We start from the raw sequence: 23011 nt of genomic DNA on the forward strand, positions 1-23011 counted from the left end.
AGACATTTTAGCCATGTTTATTTTTCAGATCCATGAGCATGGAATAGTTTTCCATCTTTTTGTGTCTTTCTCCTTTTCTTTCATAAATGTTCTGTAGTTTCTAGAGTATAGATCCTTAACCTTTTGGTTAGGGTTATTTGAAGTTATCTTACAGTTATTTGAAGTTATCTTACAGTTTTGGGTGCTATTTTAAGTGGAATTGATTCCCTAATTTCTCTTTCTATAGTTAAATTGCTAGTGTATAGAAAAGCAACTGACTTCTGTGCATTGGTTTCATATCCTGCCACAATACTGAACTGTTTATGAGTTCTAGTAATTTGGTGGTGGAGTATTTTGCATTTTCCACATAAAGTATCATGGCATCTGTGAAGAGGCAGAGTTTGACTTCTTTGCCAATTTGAATGCCTTTTATTTCTTTTCGTAGTCTGATTACTGATGCTGGGACTTCCAGTACTATGTTGAACAATATTGGTGAGAGTGGGCTTCCCTCTTGTGTTTCTGACCTGAAGGAAAGAGCTCTCAGCTCTTCCCCATTGAGAATGGTATTCACTGTGAGCTTTTCATAGATGGTTATGAAACTGAGGACTGTCTCCTCTATCTCTATACTCTGAAGACTTTTAATCAGGAAAGGGGCTGTATTTTGTGAAGTGCTTTTTCTGCATCTCTTGAGAGGATGCTATGGTTCTTGTCTTCTCTTTCATTAATGTGCTCTATCGTGTCGATTGATTTGCGAAAGTTGAACCACCCTGACATGTAAGGAATAAATTCCACCTGGTCGCAATGGATAATCCTTTTTATGTACTGTTGGATCCTATTGGCTAGGATCTTGTTGAGTATTTTGGCAATCATGTTCGTCAGGGATATTGCTCTGTAATCCTCCCTTTTGATGGGGTCTTTGCCTGGTTTTGGTCTCATAGAACGAGTCTGGAAATTTCCCCTCTGTTTCTATTTTTTGAAAGGGCTTCAAAGGAATAGGTATTATTTATTCTTTGAATGACAGCCTTGCTGGATAAGGCATCCTTGGCTGCATGTTCTTCTCACTGAGTATCCTGAATATGTCTTCCTAGCCCTTTCTGGCTTGTCAGGTCTCTGAGAACAAGTCTGACATTATTCTGATGTTCCTCCTTCCATACATAAGAAGCCTCTTCCCGTGGCTGCTTTCTGGATTGCTTTCCTGGTTCTAAGATGTGCAAGTTTTCCATTTGGAATTCTCATAGTATATTTATAGAAGATTTTGTATTTTCTATGTGCACCCTCATATTATCTGTGAATAGCCATAATTACCCCCTCAATTCTTACTCTTTTTGTTTCTCTTGCCTTATAACACTGGATAGATGCTCCAGTGCAATGTTAACTTATGTAGTATTGTTTGAAGATTTTAATATACCTTTCTCCATATGTGATAGAAGAAGCAAATGAAACATTGGTAACAAATGTAACCTAGTTGACATATCTGGAACATTACATGTTAAGTAGAGAATACATTCTTTTCCAGTGGTCCTAGGATATTGTCCCAAGTAGATGAAATGTTGGGCCATGAATCAAGTCTACACGTTTTAAAACCTGAAACTAAGTAGACTGGATTTTTAGACCACAGGGGAATTGAGACATAGTCATAAGGAAAGAAAAACAGGAATTCCCTCAATGTTTAAAAATTAAATTTGCTACATATCCTAAGGCTCAGACAGGGATCACAAGGGAGATTCTCAACATTTCCTGCATCAGAGCTCACAGACAATGCCTCGCTATATGTGAAGAGCAGTAAAAGGAGCTAGACAGTTCAGCCTTAATTAAGTCAGGGTTCTGCCTGCCTGAGCCACACGTGGCAGTCTTGACCTGTGGTCCCCCCACACTGTTTGGAACGTCAGAGGCAGATGACAAGGTTCATAACTACCCCCTGCTGAAGTCCCTTTAAGTATACCTGGGCATCAGGGGCTTCTACTGGGTGGGTCTCCCCTCCGGCCTCAGCCCATGTCCCACAGGGAAGCCCCTTCTGGAGAGGCCCTCATGCACAACACTCACTGTTCTTTGATTTTATTTGCTGCAGTCCTTCCAACCTCCTTCGTGTGGGCTTGGGCTTTGCATCCGTGCCACAAGTAAATGAGGGCTTTGTTTACGTTGAGGACAACCATGGAAGTCCTGGACCTCAGGCTACTACAGTGACAGGCCACTTCCAGCAAGTTTCCTTCCATGGGCACTTCTCCTCGCACACAGTACAGCCTCCACTCGCCTGCAGGGGGCACCAGCGGCACAGAGTTAGGCCGGGTGCTGCCAGGACAGCTGCCCTCCTTCCGCAGTCACCAGCCAACACAACCCCCCAGTCCGGCCCAGCCTGTGGGGAGCAGCAGCCAGCCTCCTGGTGGCCCAGAAGGGACAACTTTTTGGAGTTAGAAGCGGTTTATGATGTAGAAAGACCATTTTTACAAAATTTGTAAATACCCAAGTAAATCCTATAACCGGCATCGACACTAAGCCCTTTCTTTGTGGGAGGGGCAGGGATGTTGGCTAACCCAAATCTCAGCTTATAATGGACAACCCACTTAACTTTCTTCTCAAGAAGAGACAGAGTCATTGTGAGAATTCAGTTTAAGGTGGAATCATCTTCCAGCCTCCTACATGCAAAGCCGTATCCTGATGAAACTCCAGAGGACTGCGCGTGAGGGGTGGTGGGGGGGGTGGGGGGTGGTGGGGAGGGTTGGGTTTCCACTATGAGCTCCCCATACAGCTCATTTGCAAGGCCAACGTTAGGAGGCTTTCAGGAGTAAAGACACACCTATATAAAAGGAAATTAACTCTGGCCCCACTTTTATATAAAAATATCTTTCAGGAGAGGGAGAAAATACTAATTCCTACAGTAAAGTGACTTACTTTGTGCATTTTCTTCCTCCTCCTCCCGTCTCCCAGAGTGCACGACCATCCCCCCTTGGAAACACTGCAGAAAGCAGGGGGGCTCCTTTCCCTGCAGAACCTGGACCTTCCAAGGTAAACATACTCCAATAAGTAACACGTACTGGGTTTTCAGAGTCTTAAAAATAATACAGGCCTATGGTAGAAAATCTGGAAAATATCAAGAAGTGCAAACAAAAGCCAGTGATAATACTATTATCTGTCTCCAGATAACCACCATAGAAATTTTACAGCCTAGCTTTCCTTTCCAAGTATTTTTCAGATATATGTTTTTCCCAAGCAAAAATAGGACTGTTGTTTTATCACTTTATATTGATTTTCTTCGCTTGATGTTTTTCGGTCACCAAAGGCTCTTGAAACGTGAGTTTTGACGTTTTAATGGTATTCCATGGTGGAGATGTAACATGACTGATTTAAACACATTTTAAACAAAATCTGCTTCTCAGTAAGGAAAACGACTGATCACTTAGTAATTCGGAAGGGAAAGAACAGTCTCTTTTGCCACTGTGCCCAGAATCCACTCACGGAGCCATGTGCCTGCTGACCCCAGACCACAGCCTGCCCCTCGCCTGTGAACCACCATGTTCCAGCAGGTGGTAGCTGCTTAGTAAACCTGTGGGTTGACTCCACCCACTCTCACTTCTGCTAGACAGTTTGCTTTAATGGGAGACTGCTGGCTGAGCCTGGCAGTTGGGGCACACTGAAAGGTAGGAAGCATTTCCCACCAACTGTTAACCTGCAAATCTCAGGGCCTGTTCTGCGTAATTAAGTGCCATTTTGCAGTAGTGTTTCATAGGTCCGAAATGTTCTTATATCAACTGGCTTGACCCAAAAAAAAAAAAAAAAAAAAAAAAGCAATGCTCAAACTCGAGAGGTTAAAGCTCAAAATTCTAAAGGGGATTTTATAGGCATGATTAAAACCTGGCCTTTACGAAAATTAAAAAGGCAGTTGAGATGATCCATAATTAAGAATAAATTAAAATACAGTGGTCTCTAACAATTATTTACAATTATTATATGGTCTACAGGAGGAAAGGTATATCTTTTAGGGAAGAGAAGTGACTCTTAGGAAAAGCTAAGTGAGTGTTAATCTATTTTGGAGAAAATTCCTGTTCTCTTCCCTTTTTTTTTTTTTTTTAATTTTTATTTGTTTAGTGTTCCAAGATGCATTGTTTATGTACCACACCCAGTGTTCCATGCAATACATGCCTTCCTTAATACCTACCACAGGCTCACCCAACCCCCCACTCCTCCCCTCCAAAACCCTCAGTTTATTTCTCAGAGTCCACAGACTCTCGTGCTTCGTCCCCCCAACCCTGCCCACCGATTCCCCCAATTCACTTTTCTTTCCTTCTCCTAATGTCCTCCATGTTATTCCTTATGTTCCACAAGTAAGTGAAACCATATGATAATTGACTTTCTGTGCTTGACTTATTTCACTCAGCATAATCTTCTCCAGTCCCAGCCAAGTTGATAAAACTTCATCTTTCTCTTCCCTTGTGCTATCATTAACTACTCATTTAAGACCGTGAAGATATTTGTACATGGTATCATGTTCTCTCAAGACCCCATGGTCAACTCTTAATTCCTAAAGGATGGGACCTGATGCAAAGATAATCTGAACATCAAAAAGAACTGTTTACAAAGTCTTGGCACTGGTATTACACAGGCCCTGAGGCTATAATGGTGGGGAAGAACAGCAGGCACTGTCTCTTCCATGCTTGTAGGAAAAGGCAGATAATAAATAAGTAAACACAGTGTGTTCAAAATGTAAACGAAATGACAAATTGATTATGTGGTTTTAAGTAGTGGTAATAATACAAGTGCTATAAAACATAGTAACAGGACAGAGAATGGGAAGGGATTTGGATAAAATAGGTGACATCTGAACAGATCTCAATCTTCTGAGGTTGAAAGTTACTATGGAAATAGAGGAGATTGTGGGAAGGGGAAACTGTGCAAAGGCCCTGGGGTAGGGAATGGCAAAAAAAGGCTAGAGCAGCCCTGGCCATGGTGAGGGTGAGGGGTGATGTGGGAGAGGTGTGTAGGACCAGACACGAAGGTGCTAGCAAACCACCAGGAGAATGCTTTGACTGCAGTCCATTTGTGATGGAGGAAAAGGGAATGACATGATCTGACGTGATCCAAAACATCACTCAGGCTGCTGTGAGGAATGCAGATGATGGCAATACTAATTTTCATGTTAATCTCTGATATTTCCTTAGGATAGATCTGTGTAAGTGGAAAAAGTGATCAAAGTTTATGAGAATTTTAAGGTCCCTGAGCCAACCTGCTTTCAGGATGGCTGTTTCAAGCTATCCTTCCCAATGGAAGCATCCTGCTGAATCCTTACCTGCCCTGGATCCATTCTTCACAAAATCTCTACCAGTTTTAGAAGTGGAAAATAGTATCTCTTTGTTCTGTTTACAATTCCTTGAGTATTAGTTAAGTGGAAACTTAAAAAAAAACCAAACCCACCACTCACTGGCACTCTGTACTTGATTTGTGGATTTACTGTTTGCAGATAGATCTCGTATAAGAGCACATGACTGCTGGCCAGGCGGTGGAGACATGATTACGGAAGCCCAGACTGGAATCTAGGGGAGCTGGCCAGGACTAAACGTCGCTTGTGTGATGCTGTCTTTGTTCACTGGACTGGCTCTTCAGGGGGCCAGACCACACCCCCTGGAGCTCCCCAGGAAGGCCAAGACTCTCCTCCATGGGAGCAGCCACTGTCTAGAACTTACCTGGGCACCCCTCTCCTCATCCAGCTCCACAGTCATCAGAGCCGACGTGCCCTTCTCACTCACGGTCGACTGCCGGCCTTGCCAGAAGAAGTAGACACATTTCTCCTTGCCAGCCACCCGCACTGAGTGTTCTCCCTTTTGTCGACTTCCCACTGCAAACATACAGAAACCAAGAGGGTGAGGTAAACAGCTGAGAAGCCAAAAGAAGAGCAAATATATGGCTTTCTTCTCCAGGCTCCGTGAGGACAAACTGTGAAGAAATAGCTTTTGGCCACGGGGCTGAGGAGAAAAACCATCTTTCTTCTAGTTAACTGATCCCAAACCTCCAAACTGGAGAAAAAAATGATCTTGCCTTCTTGATACCCTGAGAAAAACACCTGTCATCCTACAGGAAGGCAGATCACTCCAAGTGTGTGACAGAAAAAAATGGCGGCTGCCAGAGCAGGCCTCCCAAAGACACAAATGCGTTTTCCATATCATGCCATTTTTTTGGCATAAGATTAGCCAGTAGAGAAAAGATATTAAAAACAACAGCTGGGCCAGCTTTAAGCACAAAGGGAAAAACTTAGTCTGTGAAAATGATTCAAGTTAAAAAAAAAAAAAACACTCTGAATTTTCCAAGTTCTGTCAGAAATGGAAGAGCTCTATTGCTGACATATCACTTCCATAAACGAATCTGGGATTTCAATTCTATCTGTCCCCAGGATGGCAGCCAGGATGGAGTGCCTGCTGTCCTTACTGTCCGCCACCTCCCAGGCACATTGGTCAACATTACCAGCACCCAGGACACAGATCTCATGAAAGAGCAGGTGTGGAAAGTTCACTGGTCAAGTGGTCATTTTAAAATGGCCATATTTCAGACCTTGCCTCGCTACTTTTAGGTTTATACTGCACTCCAGACTCCTCTCATTCATTCATTCATTCAGCAGATAGTCACTGAGCACCTGCAGAGGGCCGGGGCCTCTTCACAATACCAGGATAAGCAAGACACACAACCCCCTGCTTTCATTCTGACCAACAGATGAGCAAGACAGTTTCACAGAGTCCCAAGTGCTCTGAAGAAGACAGACAAGGGTATGTGACCCAGGGCAGGGTGAATACCGATGGGATTCCCTATTGAGGAAGGCCCCTCTGAGAAGGTGACCGATGACAAGATGACAGGACCTGCAGGCAGACCATTCTGGAATGAATGAGGTCAGGAGACTAAGCTGTTACCTCAAAATGCCTGCCTGGGTGGTCCCAGATAGTGGTGGTCCACAGGGGAGAAAACAGTTATAGCCCCCACGCTTGTTGAAAATTAAAGATGATAACTGGATTCTCTGTTTCTGTATGAACTCAATTTTTCTCACCTCTGAACCCATTTATAACATCACAGCTGTCTTGGAGTTTGAAGGTAAGAAGAAAGCTCATTTATCTTAAGTTCTTAAGAGACCAGGGCCATATTTATTTGATTTTTTGGCCCTTGAGCAAAGCACTCTATAAACCATTTTCTTAAATGATTATAATACTCCTTATAGCACTTTGCCTAAGCATGGCTTTTAGTGCCATCTTTTGTGGACCTGAACTGGTCAAGCCCATGTATTTCTTTTTCTTTTTTTTTTGAAATTCGAATTGTTCATGATTCTTTTTTTTTTTTTCAGCGTAACAGTATTCATTGTTTTTGCACCAGACCCAGTGCTCCATGCAATCCGTGCCCTCTCTAATACCCACCACTGGTTCCCTCAACCTCCCACCCCCCCACCCCTTCAAAACCCTCAGATTATTCTTCAGAGTCCATAGTCTCTCATGGTTCACCTCCCCTTCCAATTTCCCCCAACTCCCTTCTCCTCTCCATCTCCCCTTGTCCTCCATGCTATTTGTTATGCTCCACAAATAAGTGAAACCATATGATAATTGACTCTCTCTGCTTGACTTATTTCACTCAGTATAATCTCTTCCAGCCCCGTCCATGTAGCAACAAAAGTTGGGTATTCATCCTTTCTAATGGAGGCATAATACTCCATAGTGTATATGGACCACATCTTCCTTATCTATACTGCAATCTATACTTTTAATCTATACTTTAGCAATCTATACTTTTAATGCCATTCTGATCAAAATTCCACCAGTATTTTTCAAAGAGCTGGAGCAAATAATCCTAAAATTTGTATGGAATCAGAAGAGACCCTGAATTGCTAAAGAAATGTTGAAAAACAAAAATAAAACTGGCAGCATCACGTTACCTGATTTCAAGCTTTACTACAAAGCTGTGATTACCAAGACAGCATGGTACTGGCATAAAAACAGACACACAGACCAGTGGAACAGAGTAGAGAGCCCAGATATGGACCCTCAACTCTATGGTCAAATAATCTTCGACAAAACAGGAAAAAATATACAGTGGAAAAAAGACAGTCTCTTCAATAAATGGTGCTGGGAAAACTGGACAGCTCTATGTAGAAGAATGAAACGCGACCATTCTCTTACACCATTCACAAAGATAAACTCAAAATGGATAAAAGACCTCAACGTGAGACAGGAATCCATCAGAATCCTAGAGGAGAAAGTAGGCAGTCACCTCTTTGATATCAGCCAGAGCAACTTCTATCAAGATATGTCTCCAAAGGCAAAGGAAACAAAAGCGAAGATGAACTTTTGGGACTTCATCAAGATCCAAAGCTTCTGCACAGCAAAGGAAACAGTCAACAAAACAAAGAGACAACCCACGGAATGGGAGAAGATATTTGCAAATGACAGTATAGACAAAAGGTTGATATCCAGGATCTATAAAGAACTCCTGAAACTCAACACACACAAAACAGAAAATCATATTAAAAAATGGGCAGAAGATATGAACAGACACTTCTCCGATGAAGACATACAAATGGCTATCAGACACATGAAAAAATGTTCATCATCACTAGCCCTCAGGGAGATTCAAATTAAAACCACATTGAGATACCACCTTACACCAGTTAGAATGGCCAAAATTAGCAAGACAGGAAACGTGTGTTGGAGAGGATGTGGAGAAAGGGGAACCCTCTTACACTGTTGGTGGGAATGCAAGTTGGTGCAGACACTTTGAAAAACAGTGTGGAGATTCCTCAAGAAATTAAAAATAGAACTTCCCTATGACCCTGCAATTGCACTACTGGGCATTTACCCCAAAGATACAGATGTAGTGAAAAGAAGGGCCATCTGTACCCCCATGTTTATAGCAGCAATGGCCACGGTCGCCAAACTGTGGGAAGAACCAAGATGCCCTGCAACGGACAAATGGATAAGCCCATGTATTTCTAAGTGAACAAAATAAAAGAGAAACTATCAATGAAGAGGTCAGGCATTTTCACAGTTAGTTTGGAAGGCACTCCTTTGAAATTTCTGCTACTTTAGATAGGAACAAAACTTTGCCTTTGATTAGCAATCTCACCCTTCAAAGCAGTGAAAATTAGTCCTGTCAGCTGGGGAAAGATATGCTTAAAACAAGTCACAGAAGTTGAGACATATCTTGAAATTTGTTACCACTTAAATACATTGTGTAAGTATATACTCAGTTTCAGGAAGAATCAGTGTTTTACCACCTACCATCTTAGTGTGGACTGCAGTACCCACACCTAAAACAGAAGTATTTTCTTAAAATGGTTCATAATGTGTTCAGTACTTTTCCTTGGAGTTTTTGTCAAAATACCCAAATTTCATCCTATACACAACTTAATTTTTAGTTCATTTATTTTTAATTTTAGCCAAGTAGAGACTCAGCTTTCAGCAGTAAGACATGACGGACTATAACCTTTATAGCCTTGATCAGATGGCCGATTTAAAGTGTTCACTGTCCCATGCCTCAAAATACTTCCCAGAGTCAATTTGTGACCAGGAGTTTCATTTAGGAGTAATGGAAGACACAAAGAACATCAAGGACTTCTCCTGATCAGGTGGTCTTGAGGCAGAGTCCTATTTACTGCTCACCTACTTACAGTAGCTCGGCCTATATCACGCTCCCGAGTTGCCTGACCTGGTTCTGGGTTAGGACCGACCCCACCAAAGCCTTCGGTCTCCCTTCCCTGGAGCACACAGTTCACTCCCCCAAGGAGCTTCTCTGTGGGCCCGTGCAGGCTGGCTGGCGTCCGCGAGGAGGACAGCTGTCCTGCCTCTACAGCCTCTGGCTTCTGCTGACCCTGCCCCAGAAGAGCTTTCCAAGCTCCAAGTTCAGTCCTGTTTGCAGGTGTGGCCCTTGTGGGGTACGAGTGATGAGGGGCTGGACCACAGTCCCCCAGGGGCCACTGTTAATGTCACTGGGCTATGCTTCTCTGCTCCCAGAGGGACCATCTGGAAATCTGAATGCTCCCTGCTCTGACTTAATGCTCTGCAGCTGGACTTGTTCAGAGTTGTGGCTGTGCAGATGCTGCCGGAGCCGGCTGGGAGATGTGCGTGGAGTATACTGGGAGGAAATACAGAAGAAAGTATCTGCCTGCGCCAAGTCATTATTTCTTAGGGGCCTCCAAGAGAATAGGCTGTGAAGGCCTCCTAACTCTTAGATTCACCTGATTCACAATGATCTTGCTTTTGTTGCTCAGGACATCGGTGATGATTATTCCTGTGCCGGGCCCATGCTAAGCATCATCTGTGCCAGATTATAATAATCTGTGAGCTGGGTACGACCTCTGTTTTCTAGGTGAGAACATCGATGCTCGGACAGGCTAAGTCACTTTACCCACCTTGCAGAGCTGGTATGTGGGACCTGAGAGAAGATGCGGAGCTGGGCTGTGTGGCCCCTGGGCCTGTGGCCTTTCTTTCAAGCCCCAGGTCCTCCTTACACATGGGAAAGGCAGTTTTAGGGTCCTAACCTGCTCTCGACTTGCTGTGTGACTTTGGGCAGGTGACTTAAGCGTGTGTCCTCTTTCTCACTGAGCAATCGGCATAACAACAGGGTACATCGCATGAAGCCTGGGGAGGCACTCAGCCAGGGTGCGCAGCAAAGCCACCAGTGCTGTGCCTCGTGAACCAGGTGGGCCTCCAGGACCGGGGCATACCTAGACAGCTCTGGGCACGGCCTCCTGTCCCACCAGGCGATGCCCAGCCAGGGGCCTCCCACAGAGCCAGCCTCGGGAAACCCAGCTCTCCTCCCATGGCATGGCACAGCTGCTTCTCCCCACACTGGCCTTACAGTTATTTATGCCATATGTATTTAGAAGGTAGGGCCTGACGTCTTTACTTCCCCTTAAAATGTATGTCTTATACCCAGAAGAGAGATTAGGTGCTCAGTAAATGCCATCAGCGATTAACAGACTGAATTAGGAAAGAAATAAATGGGTTTTGAGTCTACAGGGGTCTGATCAGCAGACCACAGCCTCCACCCCCCTGGGGCCCTGGGGGAGCCACATCTGGACAGCAGAGAAGCTGTCTGAGAGGTGAGTGAACTCTCGAGAGCTGAATCTCAAGACCACAAAGCTGTGACAAACTCCTAAATGGTGCTGAGAATGGGCTACTTCTTGGCAGGGAATAGGGATTCTCCCTCCAAAGTCCACTGACTCTCCCCGCTCACTGCCTCTCGTGCGAAGCATACGACTGAGTGTTTTCCTCGAGTGTTTCACTGACAGGAACTGTGAGCAGCTGGACTATGTATTTCTTCTACCAGATCCCCAGAGCGCGCTGGTGCTCTCATCCTCAGAGGAAATAGCTCCTTTTAGTTCTCATCAATCTCTGGTGCATTACCACACCATGTGGTTCTAGTTCTAAGCCATCCGGATACGCTTCACAAGACTTTAGGCAGCAGACAGCCACATGGTAAGTATCATTTGGAGGCAAATCACCACTTTCCTAGAGAACATCTGGGGACAGAGCTGGGGAAGGAGTGAGGGGAGCAGAGAAACCTTAATGCGCGTGTTTAACTTCTCAAGGGAACCATGACATTCACTAGCAACACTGGCTCATTGGGACCCAGCTTCAACGTTGACCAAATGGTCCTCAGAGCAAACCATCAGACTGGCACACTGTCCGCGTGGCTGAGGGAAAGGCAGCGCACACGGGGACGGGGCTCCAAGACAGGCTCGCTGCCACCCCCAAGCTCCCCAGGTCGGCGCACAGAAAATGGAAGTGCTCACTAACCTGCGGTGCTCACCATGTACTTCCACTTGACCACATAGGCGTCCCCCTCGTGGAACTGCCCGATGCTCTGTTTGGGAAGCCTGCTGTAGTCGAACTCCAGGATGTGCCAGACATCCACAGACACGCTGGCGATCTCAAACTGCCTCCTGTCGTCCCCTTCCACCAGGCCATAGCCACGACCCACGTTCACCCCGTCCAGCACCGTGCCCGCTGTCGCCTGGGGCACCGGCACCATCAGCGCCACATCATATGGCTTGGCTTCGGCCCTAGGATCTTCCTACGAGGGAACGGAAGGATGCTGGTTCAGTGGCCTGTTTCTAAAGCCACTTCTTGTGACACTCACTGCTGTTCCCCTATTAGTGGGACAGTGCAAAAGGCTTTGCAGCTCTGTCTCGGCATTTCACTGCATTTTAGGGTAGGGCTGTGGGAGTCCTAAATAGCCCCCCACAACACTGATCTCCCAGAAACCCTAGGAAGGCTTTTAGCATCCAGGCCTCTTCTGCTGGGACCTCGAACAAAGCCTGAGGTTTGAGACTTGCTTCCCAAAACTACCTTTGGCTGGGCAAGTTCACTGGCGCTCTTCTCATTAGGTCTCTTCAGTTCAGTCCAGTCAAGGAACTTCTCCTTGAACAAAATTGTCTCATTGTGTTCTGTAAGTCTCCCGAAAATTGCCCAATCAGGTCGCCCCTGTCCTTTCCTGCAAGGGTGGGTGGGAGGGGGAGGAGACAGGAAAAGAACAGAGATTAAGCCACGTGTAAACAAAGGAAAGAGACTGAAAACAGATACACGTGGCTACCGAAAACAACTCAGAATACATTAGTGGTATGGAGAATGAGTGGTTCGTGTGCTCAGGTAAGTGGTATTTTAGTATTTCAGCCTGAGGCCTGGCAAGACTTTGTGTGCGTGGAGTTGAGATGCCTAAGTGGGATGTGAACCCCGTCAGGAGTGGACTTTTCTAGCAAATGGTATCTGGGACCCGCTGAGGGCGGTGCACTAGCCTGGGAGCCAGGAGAAGGCAGGAGCCACATGCCCCCAGAGTCCCCAGCAGATGCTCACCATGTGTCTGTCACTTTAATGGGTAGATGGGAGGGAGGCCCTGAATTCTCTATTAAGTCATGTTAGGATGAAGCTCTCTGGCGTCCAGGAACAGATGAAATTCTCCCGTTACTAAAAGGAGCATACTTTCATAGATCATTAAAAGAATTTCTGCATATTTATTTCTAATCCACCAGACAAGACAGTGGCCCGGGGGAGCATTAGTGCACAGAAAAGGAAGTGGCACAGCCCAACCTGGAGGCCTGGTCCTACCTAGGATCACAGAGCTTGAAATGGCTCCAAACACTGGTAACTCAGAAACAAAGTCAAGGACATGGTGGCTGAAGAGGGCTCAAGAGAGCACTGTTCATCCTTCCACATCAGTCTTTGGTTGTGAACAGAGACTGGGACGCTACACCCCACAAGACTGCTGAGCAGCGCTCACTGGGGCCCGTGCTCCGTCACTTCCTGTTTCATTAGGACTCGGCTTCTGACGTCACAGCTAGGGCCCATCAAGGAGGCTGCCAGCCCCTAGGGAGGCTGCTGGGGGACAGCACGGTACACACATGCTCCCACCGCGTACTCTCGCAGGACTCTGGGAACCAGGTACCAGCAACTCTGGAAAATGCAGGGCTCCCTTGTGAGGCTGGGGTCTTTCACGAGAGTACGCGGTGGGAGCATGTGTGTACCGTGCTGAATGATCATCCTTCATATAAATTTTACTCTGCAGAGTTCACTAGGATGCCTATCGGCAGAGCGCTTGCTTTCAGCTTTAGACAATGATTTTTTATGCTGGGAGTCAAGCAAGCACGAGAGGCAGTGGTGGCAGGGGGGCAGGAGCGCGCGAGCACTTTCCTCCGTGCTGACTTCCATGTTCAAAGTGGGCTAAGTCTGGACACCTCAGTGCTTCAGGCCCCTCTTCGGGTAGGAGGGGCTCTGGGCTTACTCTTGGCTGCCCCTTAGGAGAGGCCGCAAGGAGGCTCTTAAGACACACGGACTCACAAGCCCTACCCCACATGAACTGAGAATACATCCCAGGGGCCAGCGCTGGGGCTGGGCCTGGCACATGCATTTTTTTGAAAGCTTCTCAGGTGATTCTGCTCTGGGATGTGCTGAGAAGCCCCAGGTTAGGTGCTCGCTCATCTACTCCCAGTCGGAAATATTAAAGTTACAATGATTTCAATACAGTATCCTCCCTCTCACTCCCTGTCCCCCAAAAGGCACAGACGTCATCTACTGCCAAAGAAATGGTAAATCCTGGACTTTGAGAGCTATGCTGAGGAGGCGTGAAATGAGAAGAAAATATGTCGCTTTTGCCCCTTCGGATCGATGCTGTTATTGCAGGTCCTGGAGCCTTTTCAGATCCGCATGTAATTTGTTTCAACAATTGCTACTCATCGGCCAGGACAGCTCCTGGGAGGCCGCAGGTGGGAACAATTTGTTCACCTCAAGAAAGGAGAGACTGAACACAGCATCGGGAAGATGACGGCATCCGTATTTCCACATCAGTTAGGCAAAAGCTAAAGAAATACTCTTTTTGTGAGTATTCAGGGTACTGCCTGCAGTCAGTGATGAAAAGGAAACCCTAGGAAGAGTGACAGCAGGTGAGCGTGGGGGGAACTCAGGCCCGCTGAGGGAACCTGCTTGATCTCCCACACCACTGGCGGCTGACGGAAATACCTGGGAATAAGCGGGTTGCATTCTCCAGGATCCAACGGGTTGATGTCACAGTTCTCATAGTCAAAGGTTCCGTTCCATAAGTGCTTTGCCAGCTGAAAAGCTATTTTCCGTTGTGCTAATGTGACTTCTTTTCCGTGCCACACGTACACTTCACTACCGAAGTCGAACACCAGTACCTGGAAAGGCCGCAGAGAGCAACAGGCTAACTTCAGAGCCCTGCTCCGGTTGAATGAGGTGTGCACTGACCAAGTCTGATGGGGCGACAGCTGGCACTGCCCTGCCACGCTGGCCCCTGGCCTGTGGCTCTGATTTCCGTCTTGTGCTGAACTCACCAGCTTCCATGGCAAGTTATTTAACTGCATTTTCCTACCTGCCTTCTTTCCCTTCTTTCTTCCCTGTCCCCCTGCTCTTTCATTCCCTGAGCATATACAGTGGCCACTTCTTAAATGCTAGGCCCTGAGGACCACTGAGGCGGACTCCCCTCTGTACAGTTCCAGCACCCTCCAGGGCAGAGACCATACCGTACTGACATTTACAGGACCTTAGGAAGTGTTTGCTGAGTGAATGCATGAATGTAATGCCATTTCTTATTTCCGTACCTCTGGTTTATCTAACTCTTTCATCCTAGAATAATTTCTTCCTTCCTGTCCGGCAATCCACATCCTACTCAGCTCCCAGCGAGGCTCAACTGCACCTTCCCTTTAAAATTACTCCTGATTATTTCTTCTCTGTGATTTTGCTTTTCCATTTAAATGCCCACAGGTGTCATACAATTGACCTAGCTCTGGAAGACCTTCTTTCTAATACTCCTCTACCCAATAGAATTTAAGGATCTTTCGTGTCTTCCACTTTTCGTGTCTTACCAGACGATGGTAATGACAGTGTATGTGATTAGTAAATACTTACTGATATAGGAGGAAAAAGCTAGTATATTACTTGGTAAACCCAAATTATATAAACATGTATCTATTATTCCTGAAACTTTGTTTATAGAAAATCAAGAGATAGGGCTAAGTAGTATTTTTATCTTATTCCCTGGTTATACTGATAAATACTTGCACACAGTGCCATATAAGTGTAAGACAGAAGGCACAATGACTTGATTTACATGTACTGTGAAATGATTACCACAATTTAGTTCAGTTGACATCCACTACCTCATACAGATAAGAAAAAGAAAACAATAAAAATCCTCCCAAAAAATAAAGAAAAAAAATTTACATTTTGCCTAAAACAGAAGGCCTTCAATGACCCATGACTCCTCTGAACAATGTTCTGAATTCTGGGGGCACCTGGGTGGCTCAGTCATTGAGCGTCAGCTCAGGTCGTGATCCCAGAATTCTGGGATCAAGTCCCGCATCGGGCTCCCTGCTCGGCAGGAAGCCTGTTTCTTCCTTTCCCTCTGCCCCTGCTTGTGTTCCTCTCTCACTGTGTCTTTCTATGTCAAATAAATAAATAAAATCTTTTAAAAAATCTTAAAAAAAAATCTTAAAAAAAATATTTTTTGAATTCTATCCTCATATTTAAGATGGAGTGATGGTTTGCATTCACAAGTAAATATCCTGTAAAAATACGTCACTGTTCCACACCAGGCACAAACGCCGGCCAGCGTTTCTCTGGCACGTGGGGTGGGTGTTACTGGGCAACCCCGTGCCAAGTGCTCTCTTGGCGAGGACGGTGCCCACGCGCTGTACCTCTTTGGACTGCAGAAGGGAGCACTTGGGAATCTTCCCCCAGTAGTCGTCATCAGGGACAAGTTTGTCGTCCATCAGACGGTAAATGCAGTTTGTTTCAATTATGGCTGTTTCATAAAGTTCATCTTCTTTTGGGTCTCCAGCAGCTTTTGGATGAGAACAAGAAGACAGGATGACATTTTACACTGAAAAGTGGCCAGTTTAGAAGAAGGAAGTAGGGGATTAGAAAAGCCTCACGAGGCTCTGAAAATACAGTAAATTCTCACACTGGTAACTGGTTTGGCCGCCCAGAAGCTTCCAGAAGTCTTTGGCCGCATGAGTGTGTGTATTAATTCCTTCTTCAATAGTCTGGACGTAAGTAGCTCTACAACCAAGTTCCCTCTTCGTCTGAATTAAACTTGCCAGTTCTGAGGCCTGGAAAAAGGGAGGAGCACAATTACCTAGATAGACAAGCCTGTGGTGAGGCAGAGTGGTGCATACTGAAGCTGGAGGCAAAAATGGCAGGTCTGCAGGGGAGACCATGTGACCACAGGGGCTGCAGGCACGGGGTCTTGGGTATTTTCAGCAAGGTCAGGAGAATGGAACTCAAGGACCAGGGGGCACAACTCTCTAGAGCAACCATTCTTTATTTTTAAATACAATAGGTTACTCATGAAGTTTTGGAAAAATACCCATTCTCTGGGCTTTTGCCCATGAGGTTTTCTATTCAATAAGCTGGTTGCAGCATTTCATAGGTACCTGGGATAAACAGCTTTGAAGGGATGTGCCGTTCCTTTTTCACACAGGAGTGGAATAGGAGTTAAAAACTGGTGGGATAGGTCATAATCCTTCTAAAACTTCCCACTCAAGCACCGAATGAATGCGTGTTTGAGAGACATTCAGCAAAAGAAATACTGCCTCTCTCCCTTCTCACTTGCATGAAACATTTGGCATTTGAGAAGCCCTGTAAAGACCTAGCAACTGGTAAAACATTCTATCAGTGCGTAAAGGAGGTGTTTAACTCAACATTTCTTATTTTTCAGATACCAACCTTTGCCTTTTCTATGACATTTGCAAACTCTCCTACCCACACAAAACAGTAATGGGGAGAGAGCAGGAGGAAGCAGTCCCCACTGTTGAGGGACGAAGCTCGAGGTTCAACCAGTCTGGTCTGCACATGTCTTCTTCCTGTAAGGCAGGAGGCAAAGAGTCGCCATCTTGCCAGAGAGGAGAACTCTCCAAGCCACAGGAAGGGCCAGGAAGCACCCCTGCTACAGACTCTTACAGTTCTAAAGATTCTCGTCTACCAACACGGGGTCCATGACAAACAGTGATAGAAGGGGTTTCTAGTGAAGGCCTTCTAGATTACTCTCCCGTGTTAGTGCTTTCTTACATGTCATCATGTGTCTTAGGACTGCCACTGGGGTCCTTTTACAGCATGTGTGTGGATTCATTAAGTTCCTTCCTCCAGGAAAGTTAGTAAACGTGCTCCTTTTTCCCGTTCAACTCCTCCCCTGACCCCTTTCTCTGTGCCCAGCCCACCTCCTGCATTTCATAGCCCCTGCCAGCCACACTGCAGGCGAGGGCCTGCCTTCCCAAGCATCATCTTCCTGAGGTTTGCACGCTAAACCCAGGGCAGTCTTAAAGGCAATCAGCTTGGAGGGAAGAACTGCTTTGTGCTGCTTTCCACAGCTTCTCCTAAAAGACTATTGATTTAGGCCTTTCCATGATCACACTGATAGTGTCATCTCTGGGTCAGAACTTGGGGACTAGACATTGGTTATTTGCACTTGTCACTAGTCCTTCGAATGCACTAAAAAGGCCAGTGGTCACGAAGAAACACACGGGACACCCTCCGTGAAGGATATTCCACCAGCCTCCTCTTCATTATTACTCTAGGATTGCCACTCGGAGGCAGCCAAGGCTCTCCTCACAGCCCATGGTCTCTCTGGTCGTCTCCCTTGCTCTTGACAAAGGGGGTGCTGGAGTGGAAAACTAGGTTGGCTTCAGTTGCCTCTGCTTTCCCTGGATTCCCTCTCCAAGAACTTGCATCTCTGCCTCTGGCCCACACTAACCTTGCTCACCTCAGCGAGGAGAACTGAGTGGAGACAGCCCCCACGAAGACTTCGGGGACTGCTGGAACTACAGGACAGCGTGCTGATGGGGCTCAGAGGGCAAGGGGAGGCGGCCGCAGAAGCTGAGCTTCTGGAATGGGAGAGACCTGGATGCAAATCCACCTCTGCCACTCAAACAGCCGCTGTGACCTCAGGTGCATCACTAACCACACCAAGCCTCAGTGGGCATCACATCTGCCACCTCATGGGATTTTGTGAAGCTTAGATGACTGGAGGTAGCACAGTGCTCTGCCCACAGTAGGTTCTCAAAGAGCATGCACTCCCTCCCCCTGAAGGTCAGGCCTCTCGGTGTTACCAGACTCAAACCCCTGCTCTATGCGTGGTTCCTCCTCACGGCTCCTAAGTACCTTTAATCTGTAGGAGCATCAGCTTCTTGTAGGGCACCGCACTGTTGTTGGAATTCTGTTCAGTCAGATTGACGCTCCGCAGGCTGATGTTGCTGAAGTTTTCTTTACTGGCTAAACCTGCCAGAGTGACTTCAGAGAAGTTGGAGTTGGCAGACACTGGAAGGGTTGAATAAGGAAACAGTGGGGAAGGGGGAGCAAGACGGGCCGGTGAAATGACATTTGCCACCAGAGATTCATCATCAACTAGCTTTTTCTCAGAAGGTTAATCCTGAGGGGGGGACCATCCTCAGGTTTAGGTGACGAGGCGGTACAGGGCTGAACTCCTGTACTCAGGATTCAATTCTGTCCCCAAAGTACCAGCTGCTTGCGGACACACGTCACATCTCACCTTGCCGGGGGGACAAGAATCGAGGGACAGTGTGGACCAGCTCTTTTGCTACAAAATCAGGAGCTGGACTCCCATGTCCCAATTCCACTGAAAGTGAATATAATCCCTAACAATGTTTGGATGTTAATGTCAACACACTCACAAGGAAGGCTATGAGGTATCTTTCAACAAAGTCTTTACATGTAGAAAAGCAGGCACTCTTGTAGGGATGGGTTAGTCCTAATCTTTTTCCTGGAGGCAAAGTGATCAACTAGATAATCCCTTAAAGTCTTCTGCCCTCAGAATTAAGACCATTGTAAGAAGATGCTGGGTTTTCCATGTACACCAACGAATGTGTACATGTCAGTCATCACAAAGCCATCTCCAAGCCCCCAAAAGTGGAGATAGAGGAAAAATACCTAAAATTTGTGCCAAGAAAACTTTATTTCTTCAACTGTTTTTTAAGAAATGTCTAGGCTGAAAGAAATTGAGAAAATTATTTTGCCGGGATTAAGGTCTTATACTACTTGACAATTCGTATGGCACAGAGGTTTTGAAATATCTTCTTAGTCAATCAGTTATAATGAAAAGACCAAATACTTCATGTAAATACTATATTTCTAAGAAAAACTTTCAGAAGTAGGTTTACAAGTGCTAAAGGAAAATACAAATTATAGCCAGACTATTCAATCTGCAAATGGTGTATACCCAAATTACGTCCACAAAGAAAACCACTGTTTCAGAACAAGGGACCCTACCTCATCGGGCTGAGGAGAGCAGAGCAGCTGAGCCAGAAGTGGGACACAGGGCACAGAGCTACTGCCTCACTCATATTCACCACCTCTACCCCAAAGCCCCAACAGTACCCAATCCACATCCCCAATTTCCAAGGCTCCTATTAAATGAAATTTGGAAAGCATTGGTTTATACATTAATTAGTAATATGAAAATCTAGGATTAGGAAAAGCAGCCATTTGGCACATTTTCTCATGAGAAATTTTCTCCTTTTCTCATGAGAGATCTAATGATTTGCTCTCAAACAAGATTAAGTGGGGAATTACTGTGTTTGGGCTCTACGGAGCTGAAAATGGGTTGAACTACAAAACCCTTCTCCTCCAATCTCTTGAACAGAAAACTCAGCAAAACAGGATAACTTAAATACAGGGCGCCTGGGTGGCTCAGTGGGTTAAGCATCCACCTTTGGCTCAGGTCATGATCTCAGGGTCCTGGGATCGAGCCCCGCACCGAGCTCCCTGCTCAGCGGGGAGCCTGCTTTTCTCTCTCCCTCTGCCAGAGTACTCTCTCTGTCCCATAAATAAATAAAAACTTTTTTAAAAAATAAGAAAATGAGTTAATGTAGTGAACAGACACTCCACGCTCTAAGAAGTTCTGCAAAAAGCCTTTCCATTTTGAGGCAGGTGTGCACGTACGTCTGTGCAATCATTTTTATTTGATGAGTGTCTTTTGAGCACATGACTGACCCCAGCAAGGCAGAAAAAGATTAAAATCACCTAATCGCCAGACGCCCACAGAGAGGTGGAGCAGTGGTTCCACATACTCACTTTTTTCTACTTTCATGCGCTTCGACTCCATGAAGGCAACGTTTAGTCTCTGCTCCGTGTATTCCTGAAGGAGGTCTTCTCTGGCTGCCAGCATTTTCAAGGGGTTTTTGGAAGCCTGGACCCGACGCTTGGGCCTCACTGCACGCTTGTGCTCGGCCACAGAGGAGGTCAACCTGGGAAGCAAAGTGGAGTTGTGGCCTTGGTCTGCTTATTGTCCACGCCGGGGTTATCTGGGGCTCTCCAATGTGAAATAAGTCTCTTATCATTTTATTTTCTGATTTCATTGTCTTACAAGTCCTCCTCCTGCCCGTCACTCCCGGACATGTACACATAGAATCTTGGAGATGGGGGATTCAGGCCCATTTAGTCCAAGATCCTGGAGGCTCCGGGCCCCACACACCACAGCACACCCTGTGGTCTCTGCCTGGCCGTGCATCTGAAGCTTTGTGGGGCAGCTCATTCCACTACTAGAATGCTCTGAAGGGTAGAAAGTTCGTTCCTACCCTCATCACACCCATGGACTGGAGTATTAGGCACGTCTACTCCTGTCACTGGCGAGCCCTTCAGGAATTTACAGCCAGTCACTGCTTCTCGATTTCTCTTTCCTCCAGACTAAACTTTGTTTTCTGTGAAAAAACTGGTTTTCAGCTGCCTTCGGAACTCCCCCACAACCAGCCTCCTCTCAACTCTTTGCGCCTTTCTGAAAAGTAACCACCCTTTGAAGACTCTATTGAAATAAGACAGGCCCAAGAAGCCAGCAACAACGGCCACGCACTCACACGACTCTCTGGGGGCAGACCAGACACGGGGAGGGGGGCGATCCGGTCACACGGTCTCCTGACAGATTCCACTCCTACCCTCAGTTTCCAACTGCACATCCTCTGTGCTCTGATACATAATTCTGTCCTCTGTGTGACAGTGTGTGTATAAACACAGCTATAGCTATACCGAGATAGATACAACGATTTAAGCAATGACATTTGGGTTGGGAGAAGAGGACAAATGTGCAAATACATAAAATTTCATTTAAAAAGTTGGGAAATGGAAAGCTGTTCATTTTTTAAGATAGAAAATTGAGAAAAACTGAACACCACCCCCTCCCGAAATATGCAAAAAATGTATTTGGAGCAGCTTACAGGAAAATGTATGATGACCCCACAGTCTTCTGGAAGAGGGAGTCACTCAGATAAATTTGTGGGGAGGAAAAAAATGTGATCTGTGGCTGTGGGGGTAGCCTGCCCAGCATATATTCTCCCTGGCTTCCGGTAAGAAAACCTTGACACTGGCTCTGGCTCTGAGGGGCAGGCGTCCAGAAACCGGCTCTGGCCAATCCTCACCTTCCATCCCCTTGGCTATGATTGCTTTAGGACAGGGCTCGGACCCTAGAAAATCCAGCCTGGAACTTGGGTTGGAGGGAACTGCTGAGGAGAGAAGCTGCCGTACTAGAGTGACCAAGCCAGTGGCTGAAACAGCCACACCAGATGGTGGCCATCGTCTGCCACGTGGTTACAGCTTGGCAACAGCAAAGCAGCCCCAAGAAACACCAGCAAGAGAGAGACCTCGTTCTGAGGAGCCTCTGGAACCTTGTTCACACTCACACTTTCCGGTAAGTGGACCTATAAATCCCTCCACACCTTTCGTTTGTCAAAGTCCATTTGACTTGGATTTCCTTCTGGCACCTGCAACCAAAGGAATCCCAAAACCACAATGGCTTTCCTGAGGTGGTTTAGTCATGATCCTGTGTGAAGAGCGACCCTTGGTCATCCCTGAGAAGACTCTCAAATCTATTCACTTCATAGATTATTGGAGGGTAAGTAACCTGCTTTATGTATTTTCTAGTCCATTCTGTGAGTCTGAGCCCATGTAATCCAAATATTTTTCAAGGTTACAAGTATGAGTTCAATGTCAAATCAAAGACAGCATTGAGATTGCTGGCCAAATTTATGTGTGTCTAAAAATCTGCAAAACAATATTCAATTATGTGACAAACGCAGTGACCTTACTTTTATGGGCGCGGGCAAACACCCACGGCACACACGGTCTTCACCGACCTCCTGCCCGAGCGCATATCCGTTCTGGAGCGCGCATGTCACCTACTCTAAGTGCCTGGCTCTAGAGAATAACCCTGTGTCTGTGAGGAAGGTCTGCGGCAGAAGGAGGTGGCAGCGAGAGAAGATCCTCATGGAGGTACCGTGCGAAGGCTGACGACAGAATCATCCCTTCTCCGTGGGTGAAAGAAACAGAAATCACTCACTTAGGGGCATAAGGATCAAAAATGACATCGAAATCCTCATCCAGCTCCACAGGGCTTCGCGGGATGGTGTCATCCATGCTGCGGTAAAATCTGGCAAAGGTCTCGTCATCGTCCAGCTTCATGACCTCCTTCACAGATTTCCCAGTGACCGTGAGTACGGTCTCTCCGCCAACTATGACAGACGAAGCGAATACATGACCTTGGATTGGTGTCAAAACAC

The 23011-nt window shown here is 46.2% G+C and overlaps 1 protein-coding gene across 1 annotated transcript; it reads right to left on the reverse strand.

Annotated features, from left to right (window-relative positions):
• Positions 1-1985: 1985 nt before the first annotated feature.
• LOC309858346 (supervillin-like) lies at positions 1986-22985 on the reverse strand (the record flags this gene model as incomplete). The annotated part of the gene is made up of 12 exons (XM_082751034.1): positions 1986-2230; positions 2869-2974; positions 5655-5806; positions 11739-12015; positions 12291-12435; positions 14454-14629; positions 16148-16293; positions 16414-16561; positions 17178-17314; positions 18609-18764; positions 20538-20710; positions 22792-22985. Coding segments are annotated over 12 exons (2022 nt in total), but the record flags the coding sequence as incomplete, so codon positions are not given.
• Between the last annotated feature and the right edge of the window lie 26 nt (positions 22986-23011).

Source organism: Mustela nivalis (assembly GCF_964662115.1).
Source record: "Mustela nivalis genome assembly, contig: HAP1_SCAFFOLD_2222, whole genome shotgun sequence".
Classification (NCBI taxonomy): Eukaryota; Metazoa; Chordata; class Mammalia; order Carnivora; family Mustelidae; genus Mustela; species Mustela nivalis.